Consider the following 22871-nt stretch of genomic DNA (forward strand, 5'->3'; position numbering starts at 1 on the left):
GACTTCTGTGCTACACATAAGAGGTGGGAGCAGGCAGGAAGCCTCTGGCTCATCCTAAAGCATGTGAAGGACAGAAGCAGGCCTGTTTCCCAGAGGGCCTGACACTGTGGTAGGCCACAACCACACCCACTCCAGACCCTCCGGAATGGGTGTTACTCTCATGTCCACTTGTTCCGTGAGCATGGTGTTCTGGCTGGTCAATATTTCAGTACTATCATAAAATACCATTTTTCGAAAGAATTGGAACCAAGAAAATATACTTACCTAGACTGCACTACACACAGGTTGGTATTTAAGAGGTCTGCAGGCCACCCGTACAACCGACTCTTCTCCCTGTAAAATGAGGACTTGGGTGGAGTGACCTGAGTGTATGAGTCCAAGTTACCTTCAGGCACCACTGGCATTGGCCCTGGTTTCCCACTTGCCCTGGGCGTGGCTGTGTTGCCAGGGCCTGCTCACCCCACGAAACAAGACAGTTGCGAGTTCATCACAGAGCTTGGAGCCCAGGTGGCAATACTCAGAGGGTGGAATAACTGCACACCCCTCCCACAGCATGGTTCAGTCTCCATTTCCTGTGCCAGCACCTGCTTCTCCCTGCACAGCTGACAGGTGGAATGGCCTCTCACCTCCCAAGAACCCACACTCTCCACCAAGAGTCAGATAACATAAAAAGCACAATGATCAGATATCATTACATTCAACATCTGGGGTTTTAGTTGAAAATAAAACCATGGTGGCCATCACCAGCCTGTCCTGGTCCCTCAGGGACTTCTCAGCATTTGGAGAGGAGTGGGACCTTAACTCTTCTGTCACAGCAACAGAGAAAGGGGCAGAAACTTGGCTCCTATCTCCTACATTCTGAATGCTTTTCAATACCTGTATCCAGACCTCGGCAGGGATCCCAGAGTCCTCACTCCAGGTGGATGATTGTGGAGGAAGCAGAAGAGGGGCATTCTGAAGAGAAATGAAATGTGATCAGGGGCACAGAAGATGAGGGGCTGGGGGAGGTGGGAAGCCAGCAGCCAGGAGGGCGTAGGCCACGTGCTGCGGAGAGCACCAATGCCGCAGAACTGGAGGCCTGTTATCACCCTCAGACCCAAACACAGAGCCGCTGGGATATGGCCCCCCAGGGCCCATGCCACTGCTTTCGCACCCAGGACCTCAGGACTCTCTGCCCAAACTCCTTGAATCTGATTCCAGGGTGTATTCCTCCTGTGGATGACAGCGACATCGATGCACACCAACAGGTGGTCTGCTGTGTGGGTGGGGAGGATGAGCTTGGGCTAAGAACGGGGATGTCCACAGGGGCCCTTCCCAGTGTAATGTAGAGTTGGAGTGAGGGCTGGAGGGGGACAAAGGGGGATGAGCTGAAAGTTGGGGCTGGAGGTCAGCCCTCCCCCATGGCTACACTTCATGCAAATCCCCAGGGTGTTTGAGAGTCTTTACCTGGAGCCTTGCTTTGCAGATAGGAATGTCTGTCTTTGGACAGACAGATAGCTGATAGTTCCTGTCCACTCTGCAGATGGGAACGCAGTCTCTGATTTTTGTAAGCTTGACTTTTAACTTCTTTATCTTTAGACATTCATTTACTCTTGCTCTGGTCCCATCAATATTAAGAGACAGGTATCAGACTCTTGTTGGAGTCTTTTCACTCCTTTTTGCCAGCAAGGTGACAAGGCCCACTCTGATCCTCTGTTGCATCATCTGCAATAATATCTACCTTGGAGGGTCACTGTGATGATTTCATAAGTTCTGTACAAAAGAATGTAACACTGAGCCTTAGTCACCTTAGGCACATCCATCCCCAACCCTCTACCTCCCACCCCCGCCATGGTGTGGGTGGGTAGGCTGGGGTGCCAGTCAACAGAGTGTCCACTTGAAACTCCAATAAATCAACTTTCCCCCAGTGAGTCCAGATTATAGCAGCATTCTTTAAGCCACACTGGCACTACATTCTGAATTGATACCTTGGATTCAAATTCCCGCTCAATGATTAGTATTGAAAATGTGGCTATTTCAGCAAACTATGAAGTTGTTGCCTGGTGGCTTGATTTCTCAGGGACTGAGTGACCAGAGCTGAGGAAAGATGCTCTGAGGAACCATAGGCCCACCACTCCCCTGCACCAGTAGATTGATGAAGAGAGCATGTACTTGAACAATTAGGATGTGTCTAAACTGGGTCATCTCAGGCTGTTAGTCTGCCAGGGTAGCATGGGTGAGGCTCTGGCCTCACTTGCTTCTCTGGGAGTGTCCTGTGAATAGAGACTTGGGGACTTACAAGAAGGCATAAAAGCAGCACAGAAGGGGAGTGAGAGGGGGTGGGGCAGGAATCCAGAGGTTAAAGAATTAATACCTAAAATTAGAAACATTTGAGAAACTCCGAAATTTTTTTAAAAGTTCTTCACCTCTTTCCAACCACATACACACTCATTAGGATTTCCCCCAAAGTTTTTGCATATCTAAAAAGAAATCGCTGGTGCAAATTGTAGAACCCTCCGTCTGGAAGGGGATGCAGTCCAGGTTTACAGTCTCCTCACCTGAAGTGTTCACATGGGAAAACACATGCAAAAGTCTTTGTGGTCACATTCAGACTGAAGGTTCCACAGAATCAAGTCCCTTAGGAAAATCCTTTCATTTTACCAATAAGTAAACGGAATCCCAGAGAATTCAAGTGTCTTAACACAGAGCCAGTTGGAAAGAGTGGAATTGAACTCCATGTCACCCTGACTCACCACCATCTAGTGGTCATTCCTTTCTACCACACAAGACCTGGGAGAGGAACTATTGCTCCCTAAAGACCAAATTCATGCCTAGAAGGAATCTGGATTTACAGTGTACCTGGCATACATTATTTGCCTCAGTGGCCAAGTGGGTGAGCCTTGCCAGCTGGAGTTGCCCATAGGAGCATACTGGAGAGAGTTCTAGGTGTTTGAGTCTTGGAATATGCCTCTGGGACGCCTAACATCAGCAAGGCCCAGGTGTGTGGTGGGGAGAGGGCAACTGCACATGGAGGGTAGGGGGCCCAGAACCTAGAGGGCCCTAGACACAAGCCACTAACAAATGAAGATTTTATTTACCTGCTGGAGTGCCTTCCCAGCAAATACTGGGAACTGAAAAGGGTGGAGTTCAAAGAGAGGTCAGGGCTGCATCGTGTCATTAAAAATAAGATTTTATACATATATATATATATATCTCGCCATGCTTTGCAAAGCAGAATTATCTCCAAGTTCCCAGGGAGAGCTTTGTTCATTCTGCAGGGAATCCCCCCACCTTTCTGTACAAGCAAGACAAGCTGCGTAGGATTAAACTGTCCTCCTATCGTCCTCACTCCTCCAGCATTGCACTTATCCAACATCCACACATGCACGCCTCTCTGCCAACGGCAAAACGAAGTCCCACATCTAGGACTAGGGAAGGTGAGGGAATGGCCTGCTAGAGCCCAGCCCTCTGAGCCCTCCTAGGGGCAAAGCGCTTTCCATCACTAACTCCAGAGAGATTGCGTAGACCACAGTGCAGGAGGTTGTTCACTTTCAGATCCCGGGACGTATTTACTTCAACCAAAGCCCTTTGCAAATGGCTCAGAGTCACCAGAATGGAACGGTACCTGTAGTTGCAGATGGAAAGGCTCCCGGAGGGCGGTGAAGTGAGTGTGTGAGGGGGAAGGGGGAGGTCAGAGTCACTGTGAAAAACTCAGCTTTCGTAATTCGACCTCGCGGATCGTGCGGGAAGCGTGTGCACCCAGCTAGGCCCGCGCGGTCCCGAGACCTATCCAAAGTCGCTCTGGGTGGGACCCCGCCCGCCCTTGGCGGCTGGCGTGGGGGGGGGGGACGACTCTTGACACCAGTCTCAGGAGGTCTGAAGGCGAGAGGTCTCCAGTTTCCCTCCCGGGAGGATCAGCAACCGAGGAAGCAAAATGGGGTGGGGGAGGGGCGGGAGCCGTTCGTCTTTTCCTTCTCCCTCCCGACTAAGTTCCCACTCTACGCTCGAGGGAGCCGCTCACTTCCCGGCCTGGCTGCCTGCACAAGGGGTCCTTCGGCTGTTCCTGGTTAGTCCTCCCTTCTGGGAACCAGCAGGGTCGAGGCGGCCCCGGGAGGAAGACCCTGGGAACAGCGAGCTGCAGGCTGCGGGGGGCGGGCTTTGGCGCCGGGGCCGGGACTCCTGGGCCCGGGACTCCTGGGCCCGGGACTCCTGCGGCCAGGGGCGGGGGCCGACGAGCGGGAGGGGGGAGCAGGGAGGGGCGGAGGGAGGGGCCCCGAACCGCTGGGGCGGAGGGGACGCTGAGGGGGAAGGCGAGGCCCGCAGCCATTGGTCAGGGCAGCGGCGGGGGGGTGGAAATGAGGGCGGGAGGAGGGTCGAGTCCCCGGAGCGTGCGGCTGGCCCTCAGTAGCCTCCGCGGTTAGAAGAGCGAGGTCCGGCAGCGCAGAGTTCGCGCCCGCCATGAGGGAGATCGTGCACATCCAGGCGGGCCAATGCGGGAACCAGATAGGCACCAAGGTGGGTCGGGCGAGGGGCGAGCGGACATTGGGCTTCCCTGCGGGCGAGCAGCTTGCAGGCCTGGGGCGTCTGGGCTGGACCCTCGGTGCGGGTTCTGTGCCCCTCGATCCCTGGAGCCAAGTACTGCCCCGCGCCGCACCCAGGAAGGGCTGGAGGAGCGGCACCCCCAGAGGCGGGGGCGTCACAACCCAGGACCCCCTGGCCCTCACCCCACTCTAGCTGGGAGCGGCCGCGGGAGGCTCAGGCGCGCCTGGAATTCGGCAGCGGCGGACGCGCGCCCCCAGCCCCTCGCCCCTCGCGGCCGGGCCAGCCCTGGGGTTAGCCGCGGGGGTGGAGGGGAGGCGCCTGGAGCTCCGGGTTCTGACCCTGTGTCACCCCTGCTTGTCCTGCATAAAGTTTTGGGAAGTGATCAGCGATGAACACGGTATCGACCCAGCTGGAGGCTACGTAGGTGACTCCGCGTTGCAACTAGAGAGAATCAACGTCTACTACAATGAGTCATCGTGTGAGTAGCGGCGGGTCCCTGCCCGCCACCTCTGGGACCCCGCCCTCCCCCCCCCATGGTTCCCTCCCGCGACCACGCCCTTCCCCTCCGGAGCCCGCCAGTCCTCTCCACGATCCCGGCCATCGCCCGACCCGACCGCGGCCACCGCCTCGGCCATCCCACTCCCGGACCGTGCCCTTCCCCGCCGGACCACGGCCATCGCGCTCTGGGACCCCAGCTTTCCCCTGTCTTCTCCACTCGGACCCGGACCCGAGTTGGCGCTCTGGGCTCGCCTTCTCGGGAGGGTAGTTTGCTCTAGGAAAATTTCACCTGGGACACAGCAGGATGCCTGGCTCCTCCCTAGCTCGCGCTAGGGCGGGGAAATGCGCTGTCAGTTTATTTCAAACAGCCCAATTCTGCGCGGGTCTGAGCTTTTGAACGGGACTACCCATTAGTGTTGTGAAATCAACTTGGTAATGTCCAGCCTTTTTCTTTCCAGTTTAAGATGACCTCCTAATGGAGGTTGTTGGCTAAACTGAAAAGTACTCCCTTACAATGATTTTTCTGCCCCTTGCAAATCTCCAAAAAGACTACATTCTCTGGAAACTGAAACTAGACAATTCTGGGTAATTAATTGTCTGGTGAACTTTAGTAAAAATCCAAGCTGTAGTTTAGCTTAGTTTGAAAGTATTACCCCCTGTCCTGGATATCTTCATATGTATTGTAGCTATATGTATACATTATTTCTGTAAGGTTTTTTTGTGTGTGTGATAGATGAGGTACATGCCCTTCAAAACAACGAAAAGCTAAGACACTGAAAGAGCACCCAGGAAATAACAGATGCTGCCCTTCTACACCAAACACATATTTTGAGAGATAATCACATTCAGTTTTTGGAATCATGCTGCCTGTCCACACAAGAGCAAAGCACAGAAATAACTGGATTTATTCATTGAGTAGCTATGACAAATGGTCTGTCACAGTCAGGCCTAGGAGATGAAGTTGCTAGATAGCTCTAAGGAAAATTCCAGTACACACTGCACTTCCTGTTAACCCTTAGGTCCAGCTTAGTTACATCCTTTCTTCAATTGGGTGTGTGCATAACTGGACAGAAGTTGAAGAGCACTTCCTGTGTGCAATCCTATTAACCTCATCCTCACTGGGAACAATTTATTGCCCAACTGGCACAAAAGTGTACTTAACAATGAAAATGCTACACAGGAGCAAGCACTCACTTATAAATGAGAGTGTCTCTTGGGAAATGGCCCATGGAATGGTAACTAGAATGAGGTGTTAACAACCGTAGCTTGGGTTCCTTGTGTGTGTGCACGTGAGGGAGGTGCCAAAAAGCAGAAAGATCATCACAGCAGCATGGCAATTTGCCTCAACAGATACAGTTTATTTCCATGGAGCTAAAAAGGCAAAACTGACCAACAGGAATGGAGTGTTAGGGTGAACTGGAAAATACAGGAGGCAGGAAGTCAGAAGACCTGATTTCTCACCCTGCTTATTTATTCCTGGAATTCCCTCTGCCCATTCATTCCTGGGCTGGTTTCCTCATCTGAACAATTCAAGGGTGGAATTGTGTTCTCCCAGTGCTAATGAAATCCCAGTGCTGTGATTCTAAATGAAATCCTGCTTCATACATTCCAGGCATCTGAGCTGGTGGGACTTGCTCTGAGGAACTCCATTACTTTAGAAACCAGAAATTGACGTTTTGTGGGTGGGCTTTGTTCTCTTCTAGCTCAGAAATATGTGCCCAGGGCCGCCCTGGTGGACTTGGAACCCGGCACCATGGACAGTGTGCGGTCTGGGCCTTTTGGGCAGCTCTTCCGGCCTGACAACTTCATCTTCGGTAGGTTCCATCTTTCCCGCTTTTTTCCTACTTTTAAATTATGTGCAAGATTAAAAACATCACATGGCACAGAAAAGTTTGGAGTGGAAATCAACAGTCCCCAGCCTCATCAAAAGCACCTGTTAACTTTTATATTTTTTATTGGAAAAATAACCTCTGTATCTCTAAATGAAATGCTTAATCTGGTAGTTCTTTATTTTTAAAAAAACTTTAGATATTAATTTTCTTCATAAATCATTATGATAATATTGCCCATCTTTTAAACTTCAAAATGTTCTGCTTCTGTTCTAAAGACTGTTACCATATAAGTTTTTTTATTACAATTGGGCAACTCTACCCCTCCCTTCTACATAAAGAAAAAATGATAATATTACCTTCTCCTCTGTAAACTCCTAAAGAAAATTATATAAAATAATTGGCACTGTTAGTGTTACCAGCCTCCATCACCCTGTAGCCATGGTTTTTAGAGTCAAGACTACTTCAAAGTATACAAGAGGATACAGAATCTTGAAAGATTTTATTGGTATATGAGTTGATTACACTGTACTTGAATCCGGCAGTGACATGTTAGAAAGGTGACTCAGGAAGATGAACATTCACAAAGAGTTTATGTGTCCTCTGGGTATCATCTGCTTTCCTATCACCATGACAACCCACACAACCAAAGGCACAGGTGAAATTTCTGATAACAACTTGTTGAAAGGTTTTTCCACCTTTAATATTTCAAGTAGATCAGCACTTTGGTATCCCTTTTCTTAAATCAGAAAACCTAAATTGCCAATGTTTTTACGTTCCACAACATTTATATTCTTTACCTTTCACTGGACTAGAGACCATAATGGCCCCAAGCACAAATAAACAGGGCTCACACATAAAGAAATCTGAAGACACAATATTAAAATGCAACTTGCTGAACCCTGTTCCCATGGAGGTTGGTTAGCCAAAACACAGGCACGCACACACATACATTCAACTGCTTTTGGAGAGAAAGGAAAACATGTATTCTACTGTACATTGTTTAAATTTAAGATGTTCTAAATTATAGATGTTATACTGGTCTTCATGTAACATTTTTATGTAAGTAGATATTTATTACATGACTCTATATCCTTTTACATGGCTTAAGTCTGTCATAAATGTCATAGATGAGACTATGGCATCTGTTGATGCACTCTCTGGAGAACGTCTCGAGCAGGACACCAGAGGCCATGCACCTTCTCTGCTTTACTTTCTCCCTCTTCCAGTCCAGACGTCTTGCTCAGGAGCCAGGCCTCACCCTCGGCCATTCCTCCTGCACAGCCAGGGCATTTGAGGTTTTAAAGAGAGTCATAACCGTGAACTGATTTTTACGTAATTGAATTATTACAAACTGCTGAAGTTTGGAGTTGTAATAAGCTAGTTTCTCAGAGTAGCAGCTTCAGGAATTGTGGAAGTTTTCTTTGGTTTTATTTATTTGAACCAAATATTGGGAGTATACAAAAGGTTTGGTCTCTTCTTTCTAGGTGTCAGTAAATGGGAATCAAAAAGTTTAAGAACAAATTAAGAACTATAGTAAACAAATAATGATCTAATTTACTATCCTTGTAAACCTTAAAAAATGTTAGAAATGACATTTGACATGTACACTGTGTCCAGGATTACTTCTTGTATCTTTGTTTCTTCTAGAACATGTATACCTATTTTTGATTCAGAATATTTAAAAATTTTAACACACTGCACTGATGTGAAATATTGGATAGTAATTTTTTAATGATGCTCTTTTTATTAAGAATTGTGAATTGCTTAAGTGAATATGCTTCTTTTGTTAAAACAGTACATTTATTTTGTGGAATGTATGAACATACTGCATTGTTTTGCTAAACAGTTGTTTTTATGGCACTCTCCAGTTACTCAAAGAGGCAGAGTTGTCTGTAAATGGGAGGTGGCTTTCTAGATCATAGTTTCAGAGTCGGTAAATTAGAGTAAACCAGTATTATTCCATTTTCAGATATAGTTTGAAATGCTTTTAAAAAACAGACGAAGTACACATAATTCTAAAAGTGAAAATTACCTGCATTTGAGATTTGAACATGGATATAGTTTTTTAAAAAACCTTTTTCTTCACAAATTGCTACCTGCATCACAGTTGTGCCTATTAGATAGTGGGAAAGGTTCTTGTAGGAGAAAATGAAATACCAGAGAGAGAAATTTTCCTTTAAGCCTCTTTCTGCACTTGTACCTTTTTCTTCAAAATTTAGGTCAAAAGGCACATACATAGCCTTCAGGCTTATTAATCGATCCCTCGGGGTAAGTTGTATATAAACCAAAGGGTGTAAACCAGGACTCTGTGAAAACCCTGCAGATCTGTTGCAGCCCAACTGCCAAAGCTTAGAGATTATAGGCTTGAGTTCTACGATCTGGAGCCACTGATTAATGTCACAACGTTGCATTAAGAAGATGTTCAACTCATAACCCCCAAATATTTAACTGGGAACATCTGTTGCTATGAGACAGTGGCAAAATATTTTCAGAAGCCACCAGCTTCTTCCTTTTGTCAAGAGCAGAGAAAACTTCATGGCTATTCATGCTGTAAATATTGAGGAAGCCAAGTTGAATGATATGAGCTGAGGGAAGAAAAAGGGTCAAGTTCAGAATCTCTGTACACCAGCTATACGGAGCTTGATTTACTGTGCTGATCTATCTGCCTACAGCCACCTTTTTGTTTTCAGTTATTAGTTTCTACTCAATTTTAATGAAATCATTTCTGCGTTTTTTTTGTGACAGCTACACTCAGTCTTTGCTTTGCACAGGTATGATAGTTCTGTGCTGAGCCACAGGTACAAGGCTAACCCTGAGTGTAAGGCTAGCCCTAAGCTTATTTGTCCCACTGCCTCTGCCGTGGTCTGGCCGAGCTGCTGTCTGCTGGAATGGGTGGAGAGGGGATGGGCAGGAGTTAGTGGGGACATAGGAAGGACAGTGGGCTTGCCACAGCTACTCTTACCATTTTTGACCCTGGTAAGAGTAGGTGGTCAGCCAGGTTTCATTGTGTGACTCAGTTGGGTGGGAAGAAAAAGTAAGAGAACAGTTACCTTCTAGTCGAGTAAATGGCCACCTGAGGGGGCTGAAGTGGCCAGTGCCCACAGAGTCTGATGCAGGCTCAGAGGGACCGTTTTCATAGTTTATTATTAAATAGATATATCTGCATCATTTACTTTGAGCCATAGGCCCTGCCATGCCAATTGCCTTGGTGCCTTTGACCAGACAAATGGGGCAAAGACCACAGGAGTGAGGCTGAGCTCACTTATAAGGTGGGGCTAAGGCAGACAAATACAGGGGGAGGCCGAGGATATTTTTTCATTGCTTTTAGAGAGAGAGAAACATCGATGCAAGAGAGAGGCATTGATTGATTTCCTCCCATGTGCACCCTGACCAGCGATCAAACCCCCTAACGTAGGTATGTGCCCTGACCAGAAGTCAAACCAGCAACCCTTTAGTCATGGGACAAGGCTCCATCCAAGTCACATGGGCCAGGGAAAGTGTCAGTACATTTTAAAATTACTGAAGAATTGAGGATTTCCAGTCAAGATGGTGGTGTAGACAGACATGGCCCACCTCTGTGCACACCACATCAAAATCATAGCTAAAATATAGAACAACCATCACTCAAAATGATCAGAAATTGAGCTAAATGGAAGACTGAAAACTATGGAATTAAAGAAACCGCATCCTTCCAGACTGGTAGGAGGGGTGCAGAAGCAGAATGCTCTGGTCCCTCACCCACATGTGGTGGATAAAAATTCAGAAGGGATATCTTGGGAGTGAGGCGTCCGAGCCCCACACCAGGCACCCTAGCCCAGGGTTCCTGTGCCAGGAAGATAAGTCCTTACAATTTCTGCTGCAAAAACCAGCAGGAATTGAGTTGGTAGAAGAAACTGCTGGAGCCCCAAGCAGTTCCTCTTAAAGAACCCACACATCAGACTCACTCTTTCTGAGCACCAGCACCAGGGTAGCAGCTTGAAAGGCACCATTGTTACACAGGGAGAAACTGAAGTGTCTGGCATCAGGGCAAGCAGAGGCCATTGTCCCTTTTCTAAACCCTCCCTCCACAGAGCTGGCAAGCTGGTGCACATCTGCGACTCCATCGACCTGGCTAACACAAAGGCCTGCCTTGGAGATCCCCAGAGACTCCGCCCCACCCAAATTTAGGGCCCACCCAAGCTGCTTTCCCAAGTGAATAGCTGGTCTTGGCTTATGCTTCACAACTTCCTAAATCCTCTGAAACAACAGCTGGCCACAGTGAGCTCCAGGCCCAGCACAAGTAGCAGCCATCTCAGATTGCTTATAGCTCAGGCAGGGTGGCCCCAGGCAAAACACAGGTGGGGGCTGACCTTGGCCTGCACCACCTAGGAAATCTCAGAGCCTGTGCACCTAATGGACAGCTACAGACCACATCAGAGTGCCACCACCCTTTCCCCACACAGTGGATCCTCCATGCAAGGTAGAGGTTGGTCAGTGGTCACATCCAGTCCTTGCAGTTGATTTGCCCAGGTAAATCCTTCCCATTGACCTGCCAACAGCAACCAAGGCTCACCTATAAGGAGAGGATGTACTCAGCCCACATGAAGAGTGTACCTTCAGTACATGGCTTGGTTGATAGTGGAGGCTGTGCCACTGGATCCTATAGGACACCTACTACATTAGGCCATGTTACCAAGAAAAGGAGTCATAGCAGCTCTAATACAAAGAAACACAAGAGGCTGCCAAAAGAGACAAACATGGTCCAAATGAAAGAACAGATCAGAACTCCAGGAAAAGAGCTAAACAAAAGCAACCTATCAGATACAGAGTCAAAAAACTTTATAAGGATGCTCAAGAAACGTAGTGAGGACCTCAGCATCATGAAAAAGATCCAGTCGGAAATGAAGGATTACACTAATTAAAATAAAACAATTTACAGGAAAACAACAGGGTGGATGAAGCCGAGAATCAGATCAATGATGTGGAACATAAGGAAGCAAAAAACAACCAATCAGAACAAGAAGAAAAGAGAATCCAAAAAAACAAGGAAGCGGCCTGTGCAATCCAACATAGAGGTGCCAGAAGGAGAAGAAGCTGCCAGCAGGAAATATATTTGAAAAAAATAATGAAAGAAAACTTACCTAATTCGCTGAAGGCAATAGACATGCAAGTCCAGGAAGTACAGAGTCCCAATTATGATGGATACAAAGAGGCCCACTCCAAGATACATTCTAATTAAAATGCCAAAGGTTAAAGATAATGAGAGAATCTTAAAAACAGCAAGAGAAAAGCAGTTAGTTACCTACAGAGGAGTTCCCATAAGACTGTCAGCTGATTTCTCAAAAGAGACTTTGCATGCTAGAAGGTATTGGCAAGAAATACTCAAAAGTCATGAAAAGCAAGGAACTATGGTCAAGATTGCTCTGCCCAGCAAAGCGATCATTTAGAATTGAAGGACAGATAAAGAGCTTCCAGACAAGAAAAAAATTAAAGGAGTTCATCATCACCAAATCATTACTATATGAAATATTAAGAGAGCTTATTTAAGGAAAAGAAGGTCAAAACTATGAACAATAAAATGTCAAAAAAATACAAGTCTATCAACTATTGAATCTAAAAAAATGAAGTAAGCAAACAAGACAGAATCATGGGTACAGATAATGTTTTGCTGGTTGCTAGCTGGGAGGAGGATATGAGGGAATGGGTGAAGAAGTGAGGGGATTAAGAAGTACAAATAAATAGGTACAGGATGGCTATGGGGATGTACAGTACATTATAGGAAACAGAGTAGCTGAAGAACTTAAATGCATGACTCAATGGTGGGGGCATTGCCTGAGGAAGTGGAGGGTGCTGGGTGGAGGAGGGGCAAAAAGCAGGACAGCTATAATAGCATAATCAATAAAGTATAATAAATAAAATTACTGAAGAATCACAGAATTAGGCGTTTTTTCTTGTTTTAGACTTCTGTTAAGACCATAATGTTTAGCACTGATAAATGCTGTGGAAGATACAAAAAATTTAAGATGACTCATTTGCCCAAGATTAAAACCTTGAGTACAATGCAGAACCCATTGGTACTCATCAGCAAACCTCACTGTGAGAGGCTCCCACGTGATGTAGTGCACAAGAGCCCTTCATCTATTCATCTTAGGTGATGTAGCACAAGGCTGGTCTCAAGAAGGAGCCTTGGGGTCACTGTTGCCTACCTCAGCTTCCCCTTCTGGTATGCAGCATCAGGTATGGACCTGCCCATGTACAGAGCGGAGAAGCTGGTCTTCAGGCAGTGGCTGTGAATTCTCACCACCAGCTGGGTGTAGGCTAAAGTCAAGTTAACACCTGAAGAATAAGTGGGGAGAGGTCTATACAGTGCAGTACCAGCAGTGTCCTGTACCAGAGCAGAAGGACAAACAGGCCTTGGCATCTGTCTCCTTTCGCTTCTGTCCACTTGAGGCTATCAAATTGGCTACCCAACTCCTGCTTTCAGCAGTGTGTCCTGGTCTCTTTCAATATGGAGGGAAAAATCTGATCAGGGTGCTTACAGATTTACTTTTTTATACATGGTTCTTCCTTTCAACATCAGAGTTTGATATGCCCATTTACTAAAGAAACAGAATGCTTTTTAATTACCTTCTTTGCTTGCTAATTAACTTACAATTTTAGCTATATATTATTTTTTTCACCAGTTAAAGGAACGAGAAATAGCAGTATCTTGTTTTCACATTTTATTTTATAGTATGCTCTAGAATTTAGTTCTCAGTGGTTTTCTCCTAATAGTCCTTGAAATGCATGTTAACCTGTTTATTTGAATTTAAAAATAAAGTCATGTTTTTCTAACAGTGTGTCTAATTGGAGGATGACTCTAATGATGAGGACTGCCTTTGCCAATTAGATTATACAAGTAGTATTTATAATTCAAATAAGCAAAAATTGCAACCTAAACATTGAAAAAATATTTTTTATTTTTATTTTTTTTAACTTTTTTATTGATTATGCCATTACATTTGTTCTATTCCCCCCCTCCATTCCCCTCCACCCTGCATACCCCTCCCCCACCATTTCCCCCTTTAGTTCATGAACACGTGTCTCAAATTCTTTAGATTCTGTATTTCCCCTACTATTCTTACCCTCCCCCCTATCTATTTTCTATCTACTGTCTATGCTACTTATTTTCTGTACCTTCTCCCCCCTTCTCCTCCTCCCACTCCCCTGTTGCTAACCCTCCATGTGATCTTCATTTCTATGGTTCCACTCCTGATCTAGCTGTCCTCTTAGTTTGCTTTTGTTTTAGGTGTGGTTCTTAATAACTGTGAGCTTTGCTGTCCTTTCACTGTTCATCTTTTTTATCTTCTTTTTCTTAGGTAAGTCCCTTTAACATTTCATATAATAAGGGCTTGGTGATGATGAACTCCTTGAATTTGGTCTTATCTGAGAAGCACTTTATCTGTCCTTCCATTCTAAATGAAAACTTTGCTGGGTAGAGCAATCTTGGTTGTAGGTCTTTGGTTTTCATGACTTGGAATACCTCTTTCCAGCCCCTTCTTGCCTGTGAGGTCTCTTTTGAGAAATCAGCTGACAATCTGATGGGAACTCCTTTGTAGGTGACTGTCCCCTTAGCTCTTGCTGCTTCTAGGATTCTCTCCTTCATTTTAATCTTGGCTAATGTAATGATGATGTGTCTTGGTGTGTTCCTTCTTGGGTCCAACTTCTTTGGGACTCTCTGAGCTTCCTGGATTTCCTGGAAGTCTATTTCCCTCTGCCAGAACGGGGAAGTTCTCTTTTATTATTTGTTCAAATAAGGTTTCCACTCGTGACTCTTCCCCTTCTGGTACCCCTATAATTCAGATGTTGGAACGTTTAAATATGTCCTAGAGGTTCCTAAGCTTCTCCTCATTTTTCTGAATTCTCATTTCTTAATTCTTTTCTGTTTGATCATTTTTTTCCTTCCTTCTGGTCCACTCCCTTGATTTGAGTCCCAATCTCCTTTCCATTACTATTGGTTTCCTTTGTATTACCATTCATTTCAATTAGTTTAGCTTCCATATGTTTCTCTAATTTGTGACTAAAATCAACCAGTTCTGTAAGGATCCTGATAACCAGTGTTTTTAACTGTGCATCAGAAAGACTGGCTATTTCTTCGTCGCTTAGATCTATCGGTTCTGGGGCTCTGAGTTGTCCTAGAGCCATTTTTGGTCTATTCGTGCCGTTAAGTAAGCAGAGCGAAGCCTTAGTTGTTTACCAGGACGGGGCGACCCAGGTCGCTGGTTTGTGACGCTGTGTGTGGGGGCGTGGTCAGAGGGAGCCATGGTGGTCCTCTCCGCTAGCCCAGTCCATCCAGTCACACCACTTGCCCCGGGCCTGTTTATCCGATCGGAATTGTGCGAGCCTGCTGCCCCACGCAGGCTTCCCTTCTCACTGGTTTATCCGCACGCAGACAGCCCGCCGCGCCTCTTCCCTGTGTGCTCCCGTAGCTAGCCCGCTCCGCTGCTGGCTTCGCTTCTCTTACCGGTTTAGCTGAGCATTTCATTGTCTTTGGACTCCGTACTGTCGATTTTCTGTGTGGCTTGGTTGTGTTTATTGTTGTTAAAAATAGTTGTTCTTAGATTTGGTTGTGCACAGAGGCAAGGTGGTTCCACCTACACCTCCATCTTGGCGGAATGAAAAAATATTTTTAAACATTTCATTAAAAGAAAGTTCTACTGGTATTATTTCCATTTTCCCAACTCGAAGTATATTGGATTAAACAAAATGCCTTTCAGTGAAAGAGTTAGAATTTGGTGAGTCTTGGGAAAGCCTTTCGGTATCTCCCAGAAACAGAAGGAAAGAATGACTGATCCAAGTGAGATATTTCCAATTCTGCTTTCAACAAGAGTGAGTTTTTGGCTGAAAATATAATTAAAAAATACTTTTTTAAAGACTAGGAAAGGTCATAGCAACTTTATTTTTTCTTTATTTTCATTGATACTATTGCACATGTCCCAAATTTTCCCCGTTTTGTGACCCTCCTCCCAGCCCCTGCTCCCCCTTCCTCCAGGCCATCACCACACTGTTGAGTGTCCATGGGTTATACATATGTTCTTTGGCTGGTCCCTTCACCATCTTTCATCGAGTCCCCTCTTCCGCTCCCCTCTGACAGCCATCAGTCTGTTCCATGTGTCCATGCCTCTGTGATTATAGATCAACTATTTGATTTTTTGGCGTGTAGCTCTGAAGATCAAATAATTAAATGACATTGTTAAAACATAGTTTGTTCACATTTACATATTTATGTTACATGTGTGCATATATATTTTTCAACATACATGTAAAATCAAAACTTGATGCCAAATTTTGACTCATTATTGCAATATTTAATATTCATCTTTAGATAAACTAATTGAAAAAGTTACAATGTATTTTTAACATCTTGTGATCTTAGGAATTTAACAACAATCAGTTTCAACTTACAATTTACTTCTGATTTTTATATACTCTATTGGATACATGTAACAGAATGATGTAAGTTGTTTTTAAAAGAGAGTAGCTATAGTGCCCTAGACATTAAAATTGTGTCATTTACAACTATTTGAATTTATGAAGACAAAGTGGATGTCAACTTAAAACTGTATGAGGGGGTATGTAGTTTTATAGTGTTTTCAGTATTTATAGTATTTGTAGTATTTTCAGTGCTACAGAGCTCTGTTTGAAGAGCACTGCATTATAAGAAAGCAAAAACTAGGTAAGTCCCTCCCTGTCCTTTTTATCGTGTCTTTATAAGTGCAGCTTTTCATACACACACATGCCTGTATTATTTATACAGCTTGGGAAAGAGACCTTCACTACCAATAGACCTTCAATTTTATAATGAAACAAGCTGAGAGGATCTTAAATTTAAGAGACAACCTTTCAGATGCAAAATTTCTTTCACAAAGTAAGACACAAACAAGTAGGTGGGGAAAATGCACCACTGTGCAGAAAACAGACTTAACTAGAAGGTCTCTTGCTAGTTATTTGAACTATTTGGATAAAAATACAAAAATCTTTCAGGTATGTTCACTTCCTTACCAGCACTGGGCTGGAAGCAGTCTGAGGGCAGGAATCACTTCCTGTGCTAATTACAGGTGCCACATAAATAGTTGGTGCTCAGAAGATTTTGCAACAGTAATTCTGGATGATAAATGAGGGACTCCATTAACATGAAAAATATTACTGTTTCTAAAAGAAAATGTACATAGTACAAAATTCAGAAAACTTGAGAGGGAAGAGATTAATGTATATATTATGTCCCCTTTGACTTTTACCATGTGTGAGAATTACCTATCAAAAAATAAAAATGGAAATTACCTGGTCAAAACATGTCCACCTTAAAAATTGATAGGACTTTAACTCGTCTTCACTGATACTAAGTTATGTGCTCCGCATTGGGACTGGTGGGTGCCTGTGTCCCTGCCCACTGACCGGCGGATACCGTATTATCTAATCGTCTCATAACACATTTTTTAACACCATTGAAAAGTATTAATATCCATGAGCAATTTCTGTCTCACCTTATTTAAGTTGCATTCTCTACTCTTGCTTATTACAGGACAAACCGGTGCAGGGAACAACTGGGCAAAGGGTCATTACACAGAAGGAGCAGAGCTGGTAGATTCGGTGCTCGACGTGGTGAGGAAAGAGTGTGAGCACTGTGACTGCCTGCAGGGCTTCCAGCTCACCCACTCCCTGGGAGGAGGAACAGGGTCGGGCATGGGCACACTGCTCATCAGCAAAATCAGAGAGGAGTATCCCGATAGGATTATGAACACCTTCAGCGTCATGCCCTCCCCCAAGGTCTCGGACACAGTGGTGGAGCCGTACAATGCCACCTTGTCAGTCCACCAGCTAGTGGAGAACACAGATGAGACCTACTGCATCGACAATGAGGCTCTGTATGACATCTGCTTCCGCACCCTGAAGCTGACCACTCCAACTTATGGAGACCTCAACCACCTGGTGTCAGCCACCATGAGTGGGGTCACCACCTCACTACGCTTCCCTGGCCAGCTCAACGCTGACCTCCGAAAGCTTGCTGTGAACATGGTCCCTTTTCCCCGCCTCCACTTCTTCATGCCTGGCTTTGCCCCCCTGACAGCCAGAGGCAGTCAGCAGTACCGGGCCCTGACAGTGCCCGAACTGACTCAGCAAATGTTTGATGCCAAGAACATGATGGCAGCCTGTGATCCAAGACATGGGCGCTACCTGACTGTGGCCACTGTCTTCCGTGGCCCCATGTCCATGAAGGAGGTGGACGAGCAGATGCTGGCTATCCAGAACAAGAATAGTAGCTACTTTGTGGAGTGGATCCCCAACAACGTCAAGGTGGCCGTGTGCGACATCCCTCCTCGAGGCCTCAAGATGGCCTCCACCTTCATCGGTAACAGCACAGCCATCCAGGAGCTATTCAAGCGCATCTCGGAGCAGTTTTCTGCCATGTTCCGCCGGAAGGCCTTCTTGCACTGGTTTACAGGGGAGGGCATGGATGAGATGGAGTTCACAGAAGCAGAGAGCAACATGAACGACCTGGTGTCTGAATACCAGCAGTATCAAGAAGCTACGGCCAATGATGGTGAAGAAGCTTTTGAAGATGATGAAGAAGAGATCAATGAATAGAAGAGTGCTCCTGTTTCAAATACAATGCAGATTTTCTTTAATTTTGATGTGTCTTAATTCTAATGGCCAGCAAATGATGAACTGGTCTTAATGTATGGGTGCAGGCCCCTCCCAAATGCAATAAAATTGTACCCAGTCATCTAGAATAAAGAAAGCACATTCAAATAGAAAAGAATTGGCAGTCCAACCCAGCCAGATCAGACTAGCAACATTTTCTACTGGACAATTTAAAACAAATAATAGGCCACCAATAAAGGGCTAAACAAATAAACCTCACCTTCTGTAAGAGTTCAACCATGTCTGAGAACAGCAGAGTAGTTAGTGGTTTTTCATCCTTTGAAATGAAGCTGTGCAGTGTTGCCTTATATTGAAAATGCAATATTAACCTTTGACACAATCTATTCATAATAAAACACTAAAACTGTTTTGTCTCTTCCAGCCTGTTTTATAATTTGTTACTTTGCATTATTTCAGTGGTTGCTCAGCTCTCTAATGCCTTGCGGAATGAACTGCCCCTGCAGCTCACCAAAAGAACTGAAAGGCTTTTCTTGAATTGCAGGCTTTAAGGGTGGTAGCCAGAATTCTGAGCCTAACAGTAATAACACCTGTGTAATTAAACAGCCTTTCATCCACATTTGCAACCAGCATTTAGACCTCCCACAGAATTTGTCACCTCCCTAGGTTATATCCTGGGCTAGTAGGCCCTGGGCTTTTCTGACAACCCAGCTGAACTTTGCCAGAGGAGCCACAGAAAATCCCACTTGCAGCAAGCCCTCGGTGGGTGAGAGGGTACGGAGTAGGGTAGGTTTCCAAGAGCTGTTGAGCTTCCTTCAGTGAGTTCTCAGACGAGGAACCCAGGCCACTGGCCCAGCCCAGCAGGGAGGGTGAAATTTTCTGTGTAACAATTATTTTTATGGTTCCTGTAAATTAGCCACAACTTCTCTAAGAGGTCTTGCAAAGTAAAGTTCCATAGAACAGGACCTCGCTATTAGTAATCGGCAAACATTGCCAAAGTTAGCTGTGAACCTGTGACTTCTCCTGTAGATGACCCAGCATCTCCCTGAGCAAAGCTCCCCCCCCCCCACTTTGTTGGACAAGAAGAGAAATGAGCCTTTGCCATTTGCAGCCACTGAGATCTAGGGCTGCCTCACAGCATGACCTAGCCCCACCTGGTGCTGTGGTGCCACAGCTCACATGCAGTAACTGCATTTATCTTGTGCTAAGTAAGCCCCAGCCTTGAGCAGACAGCAGAAAACTGAACTATTCTGTGAAATTACAGTAAAAATAAACCTTACCACCCCCAACTAACCTGGAAACATGCTAGGTTTGATTGACCTTAAAAAAGATGTGCTGTGAGCACCTGCTGTGAGCCACACTGTTTAGGTCCCAACAAAGGTAATGCTCACCACCATGAATGCCCCGGAGTACAGGTGTGACCATAAGGAGGCCAGCTGGGGGCTGCAGGTGTGGGTTACCATCTGACTCAGCCTCACACACAGCTTTGTCAGTTTTCATACTGAATTGTGACTCATGTTTGGCACAACTCACTTTCCACCCAGAAGCCTCCCAGCTGAGGCCAGAATAGCATACACTGGCACCTCTGCAGTGGGATGGGGAAGGAGTAGAGTATCTAGTCTCCTCTTTGTCTACTGCTTATGTGGAGAACAGTGCACTAGACATCTTGATGGCAAGTGAGTCCTCTTACAGCCTTAAAACAATTCTTCACTCCACTACTTACCACAAGCATCCTGAGGAAAGCAGGCAATCTGTGACTTCTGCAGGTCACTGCTAGAGGAGCTGGGAGACTCCCAAGTGTCTTCTACGATGAGTTAGTGGAGTCAGAAGAACTGCTCCTGGGGCAGGTGAGCTGGAGTTCGGCATCTCTGGGCCCACTGAAGAGTAGTCACAGGACAGAGCAGCCTGCCTGAGCCACCCCGCATCCCACTAGCCCAGTGCAGTGGAGATGCCACAGATCCTGCGTCTTAAATGTGAGGAGACACCATTCCCACATTTTTAACTACATCAAGAACATGCAAGGCATGCTGGAATAACACTGAAGGAGGCTGCTAAAAATGTTAGTAAATGCAAAAATGTATGGTACCTCCAAATCCAAATAGTGGCATTTGAAGACAGTACACCTTCATGCCATTTTTGGGTAAGAAATCTGACCTAACCTAGGTTTGTAACAATGCAGACCTCCACTTTTCTGGAACTGCATACACCCTTCCAATACTACTGGTAATAGCTTGTAATTCACACCTGGGAAGCCATTCAGGGCACAGGGGCCTCCCTAGCTTATAGTCACTGTCCTCTGAAATCCAGGTGATGGCTTGGGACAACCTGGCACACCCACTATATTACACACTGACTTCCACACCCAGACAGTATGACCAACATGTGGTGATGACTAATCTAGTAAGGGTGTAAACCGATGCCATTATCACAGATTTTTGGACTGAGTTGGTATCAATATATTTTACACCCAGAGTTCATTCCAGACACACAAACCTGCAAGTTACTCATTGTCTTGTGATCTGATGAGAACCAGAAAGACTGACATTTTGTTTTCTTAAAAAAAAGCAGTCCAAGCATAAACAGTGGCCCTCTCTGTGGTTAGAAGAAAAGAAGTACAATGTTTACACTTTATTTTTGATGTAAAGAAGCCATATTTACATAATACATTCATATTTTAAATATGTTACAGCTCTCTGTAGAAAACCATTCCATTAAAACAGCAACATGTGACCTGTATTCAATCTTTAAAGTATTAGTCAAATTAAAATATTCGTATCAGGACTCTTAATTTCACAGCCTTCGAAGGAAAATGGGAATGAAGAATGGGCTGTTGCAAAGTGAGAAACAGACCTTTGCCACGTGGCCAGCTCTGAGTCTCTCCACTTCACACATTGAGCTGGCTTTCACTGACAGTGAAGAGGGAAGAGTGCTAGGATCCGATCTCCACTCTTCCAGGGGCTATCCAAGGGCCCAGGGCCTTGGGAAAAACTACCCTGCCACCCCTACTGGGATTTCTGAAGCTGAGGATTAAGTACTCCTCTTCCCACCACTTCAACTGGTCAGCAGCTGGTTAAATCAACTTAGCAGTGTTCCCATTCTTCTGAGAAAGCCAGAGTTGAAATAATGTGCAAACTGAAACCACAATACAAGCTAAAATGGCCTCCCTCCTCGGATCTGATTGGCAATTTTCTCATCTGGGGATTCCTCTTTCTCCTTTTCCCGCTCTTTGTTCCAGTCTTTCAAGCCCTCTGGAAGTGAAGTGTCCTCATCCAAACTGCCAGTGCCTTCCACAAATTCTTCATAGGTAGATTTTTCTGCAAATGGTCTGGGGCCCAAAAGTTCAATCATATCACTCTTATCTAATACTTCTTTTTCTAATAATAGAAGAGCAACCTGAAACACAAACAGTTCTTATTAAATAGCTACTCGGCAAAGTCTATTCAAAGTTAATGTTTTTATTTATATCCAACCTCATCCTCAAAAGGGTTTAAAACCACTGAAAAAGACATACATAAGGTCACATAATTTTGGAGTAAGATGTGCAAAACACTGGAAAAACAAATGTCCATCAGTAAGGGAGTCACTAAATAAATTTGGTACACCCACACAATGAACAATTATGCACCTATTCCATGAGAAAAGTGAGATGCATAATATCTGTAATAAGCTAATTTGTTTTTAAAAAATATTTTATTTATTTATTTTTAGAGTGAGGGGAAGGGAAGGAGAAAGAGTGGGAGAGAAACGTCAGTGTGTGGTTGCCTCTCACGTGTCCCCCACTGGGGACCCGGCCCACAACCCAGGCATGTGCCCTGACTGGGGATTGAATCAGCCACCCCTGCTTCGCAACCCTGTGCTCAATCCACTGAGCTACACCAGCCAGGGCTGCTAATTTGCTTTTTAAGAGGGAAATGTATCTTTTGGTGATAAACCAACTTTTATATGTGCTGCAATCTTATTCCCCATGTTTTTCCTTACTGTTACCTTTTAAAATTAGATTTGTTTTCCCATTCTTTTTTGCATATTTTCCCATTTCATTAGATTTACAGAGAGACCTGTGTGAATGTGGTTAATTACTTTTTAAAAACATTTCTTTTAGTTCATTATATTTTTAATTTGATTTTGTTTAATAAGCTTGTTTTGAATCTACTATGCTTAATTTGGTTTTATTTTCCTTGCTATTCTTATATTCCATTTATATAGTTTTAAAATTCCATTTTCTAAAAATTGGTTTCTATATAAATGTGCAGCTTTGTGAAAAAATATGGAAGGAACATGTCACAAATTTGCATGTCATCCTTGCACAGGGGCCATGCTAATCTTCTCTTTATCATTCCAATTTTAGTACATGTGCTGCCAAAGTGAACACAGGAAAATAGTATTTTTTTATGTGTGTATATA

At 45.0% G+C, this 22871-nt stretch overlaps 2 protein-coding genes, 2 long non-coding RNA genes and 1 other non-coding gene across 7 annotated transcripts in view; 1 reads left to right on the plus strand and 4 right to left on the minus strand.

The window, feature by feature from the left end:
• Positions 1 to 264: 264 nt before the first annotated feature.
• Positions 265 to 3883, minus strand: LOC119041268 (uncharacterized). The gene is made up of 4 exons (XR_005081013.2): positions 3605 to 3883; positions 1447 to 1752; positions 877 to 954; positions 265 to 333 (listed from the first exon to the last, which is right to left on the minus strand). It is a non-coding gene; the product is annotated as an uncharacterized LOC119041268 (long non-coding RNA).
• An 80-nt stretch (positions 3884 to 3963) lies between these two features.
• TUBB6 (tubulin beta 6 class V) lies at positions 3964 to 18893 on the plus strand. 2 transcript variants are annotated; one of them, XM_037134484.2, is made up of 4 exons: positions 3964 to 4045; positions 4891 to 4999; positions 6723 to 6833; positions 17392 to 18893. In XM_037134484.2, exons 3-4 carry the CDS (start codon positions 6773 to 6775, stop codon positions 18453 to 18455), a joined length of 1125 nt encoding a protein of 374 aa, XP_036990379.1. In that variant the 5' UTR covers positions 3964 to 4045; positions 4891 to 4999; positions 6723 to 6772; the 3' UTR covers positions 18456 to 18893. The 2 variants fall into 2 exon arrangements, with proteins under 2 accessions (XP_036990379.1, XP_036990380.2); XM_037134485.2 differs by lacking the exon at positions 3964 to 4045 and adding an exon at positions 4358 to 4494.
• Positions 15750 to 17442, minus strand: LOC128627987 (uncharacterized). The gene is made up of 2 exons (XR_008392288.1): positions 17354 to 17442; positions 15750 to 16034 (listed from the first exon to the last, which is right to left on the minus strand). It is a non-coding gene; the product is annotated as an uncharacterized LOC128627987 (long non-coding RNA).
• A 2172-nt stretch (positions 18894 to 21065) lies between the features above and the next one.
• The window catches only part of AFG3L2 (AFG3 like matrix AAA peptidase subunit 2), a 43651-nt gene continuing 41845 nt past the window's right edge, over positions 21066 to 22871 (minus strand). For both annotated transcript variants that reach the window (XM_037134476.2, XM_037134478.2), the window contains one exon: positions 21066 to 21863. In XM_037134476.2, coding sequence (XP_036990371.2) covers positions 21621 to 21863 — 243 coding nt within the window. In that variant the 3' untranslated portion in view covers positions 21066 to 21620. The remainder of the gene's footprint in view (positions 21864 to 22871) is intronic.
• On the minus strand, positions 22729 to 22839 carry LOC119041275 (U6 spliceosomal RNA). The gene has a single exon (XR_005081014.2). It is a non-coding gene; the product is annotated as a U6 spliceosomal RNA (small nuclear RNA).

Source organism: Artibeus jamaicensis, unplaced genomic scaffold (assembly GCF_021234435.1).
Source record: "Artibeus jamaicensis isolate MK-2021 breed Jamaican fruit bat unplaced genomic scaffold, CSHL_Jam_final contig_511, whole genome shotgun sequence".
NCBI classification, from domain to species: domain Eukaryota; kingdom Metazoa; phylum Chordata; class Mammalia; order Chiroptera; family Phyllostomidae; genus Artibeus; species Artibeus jamaicensis.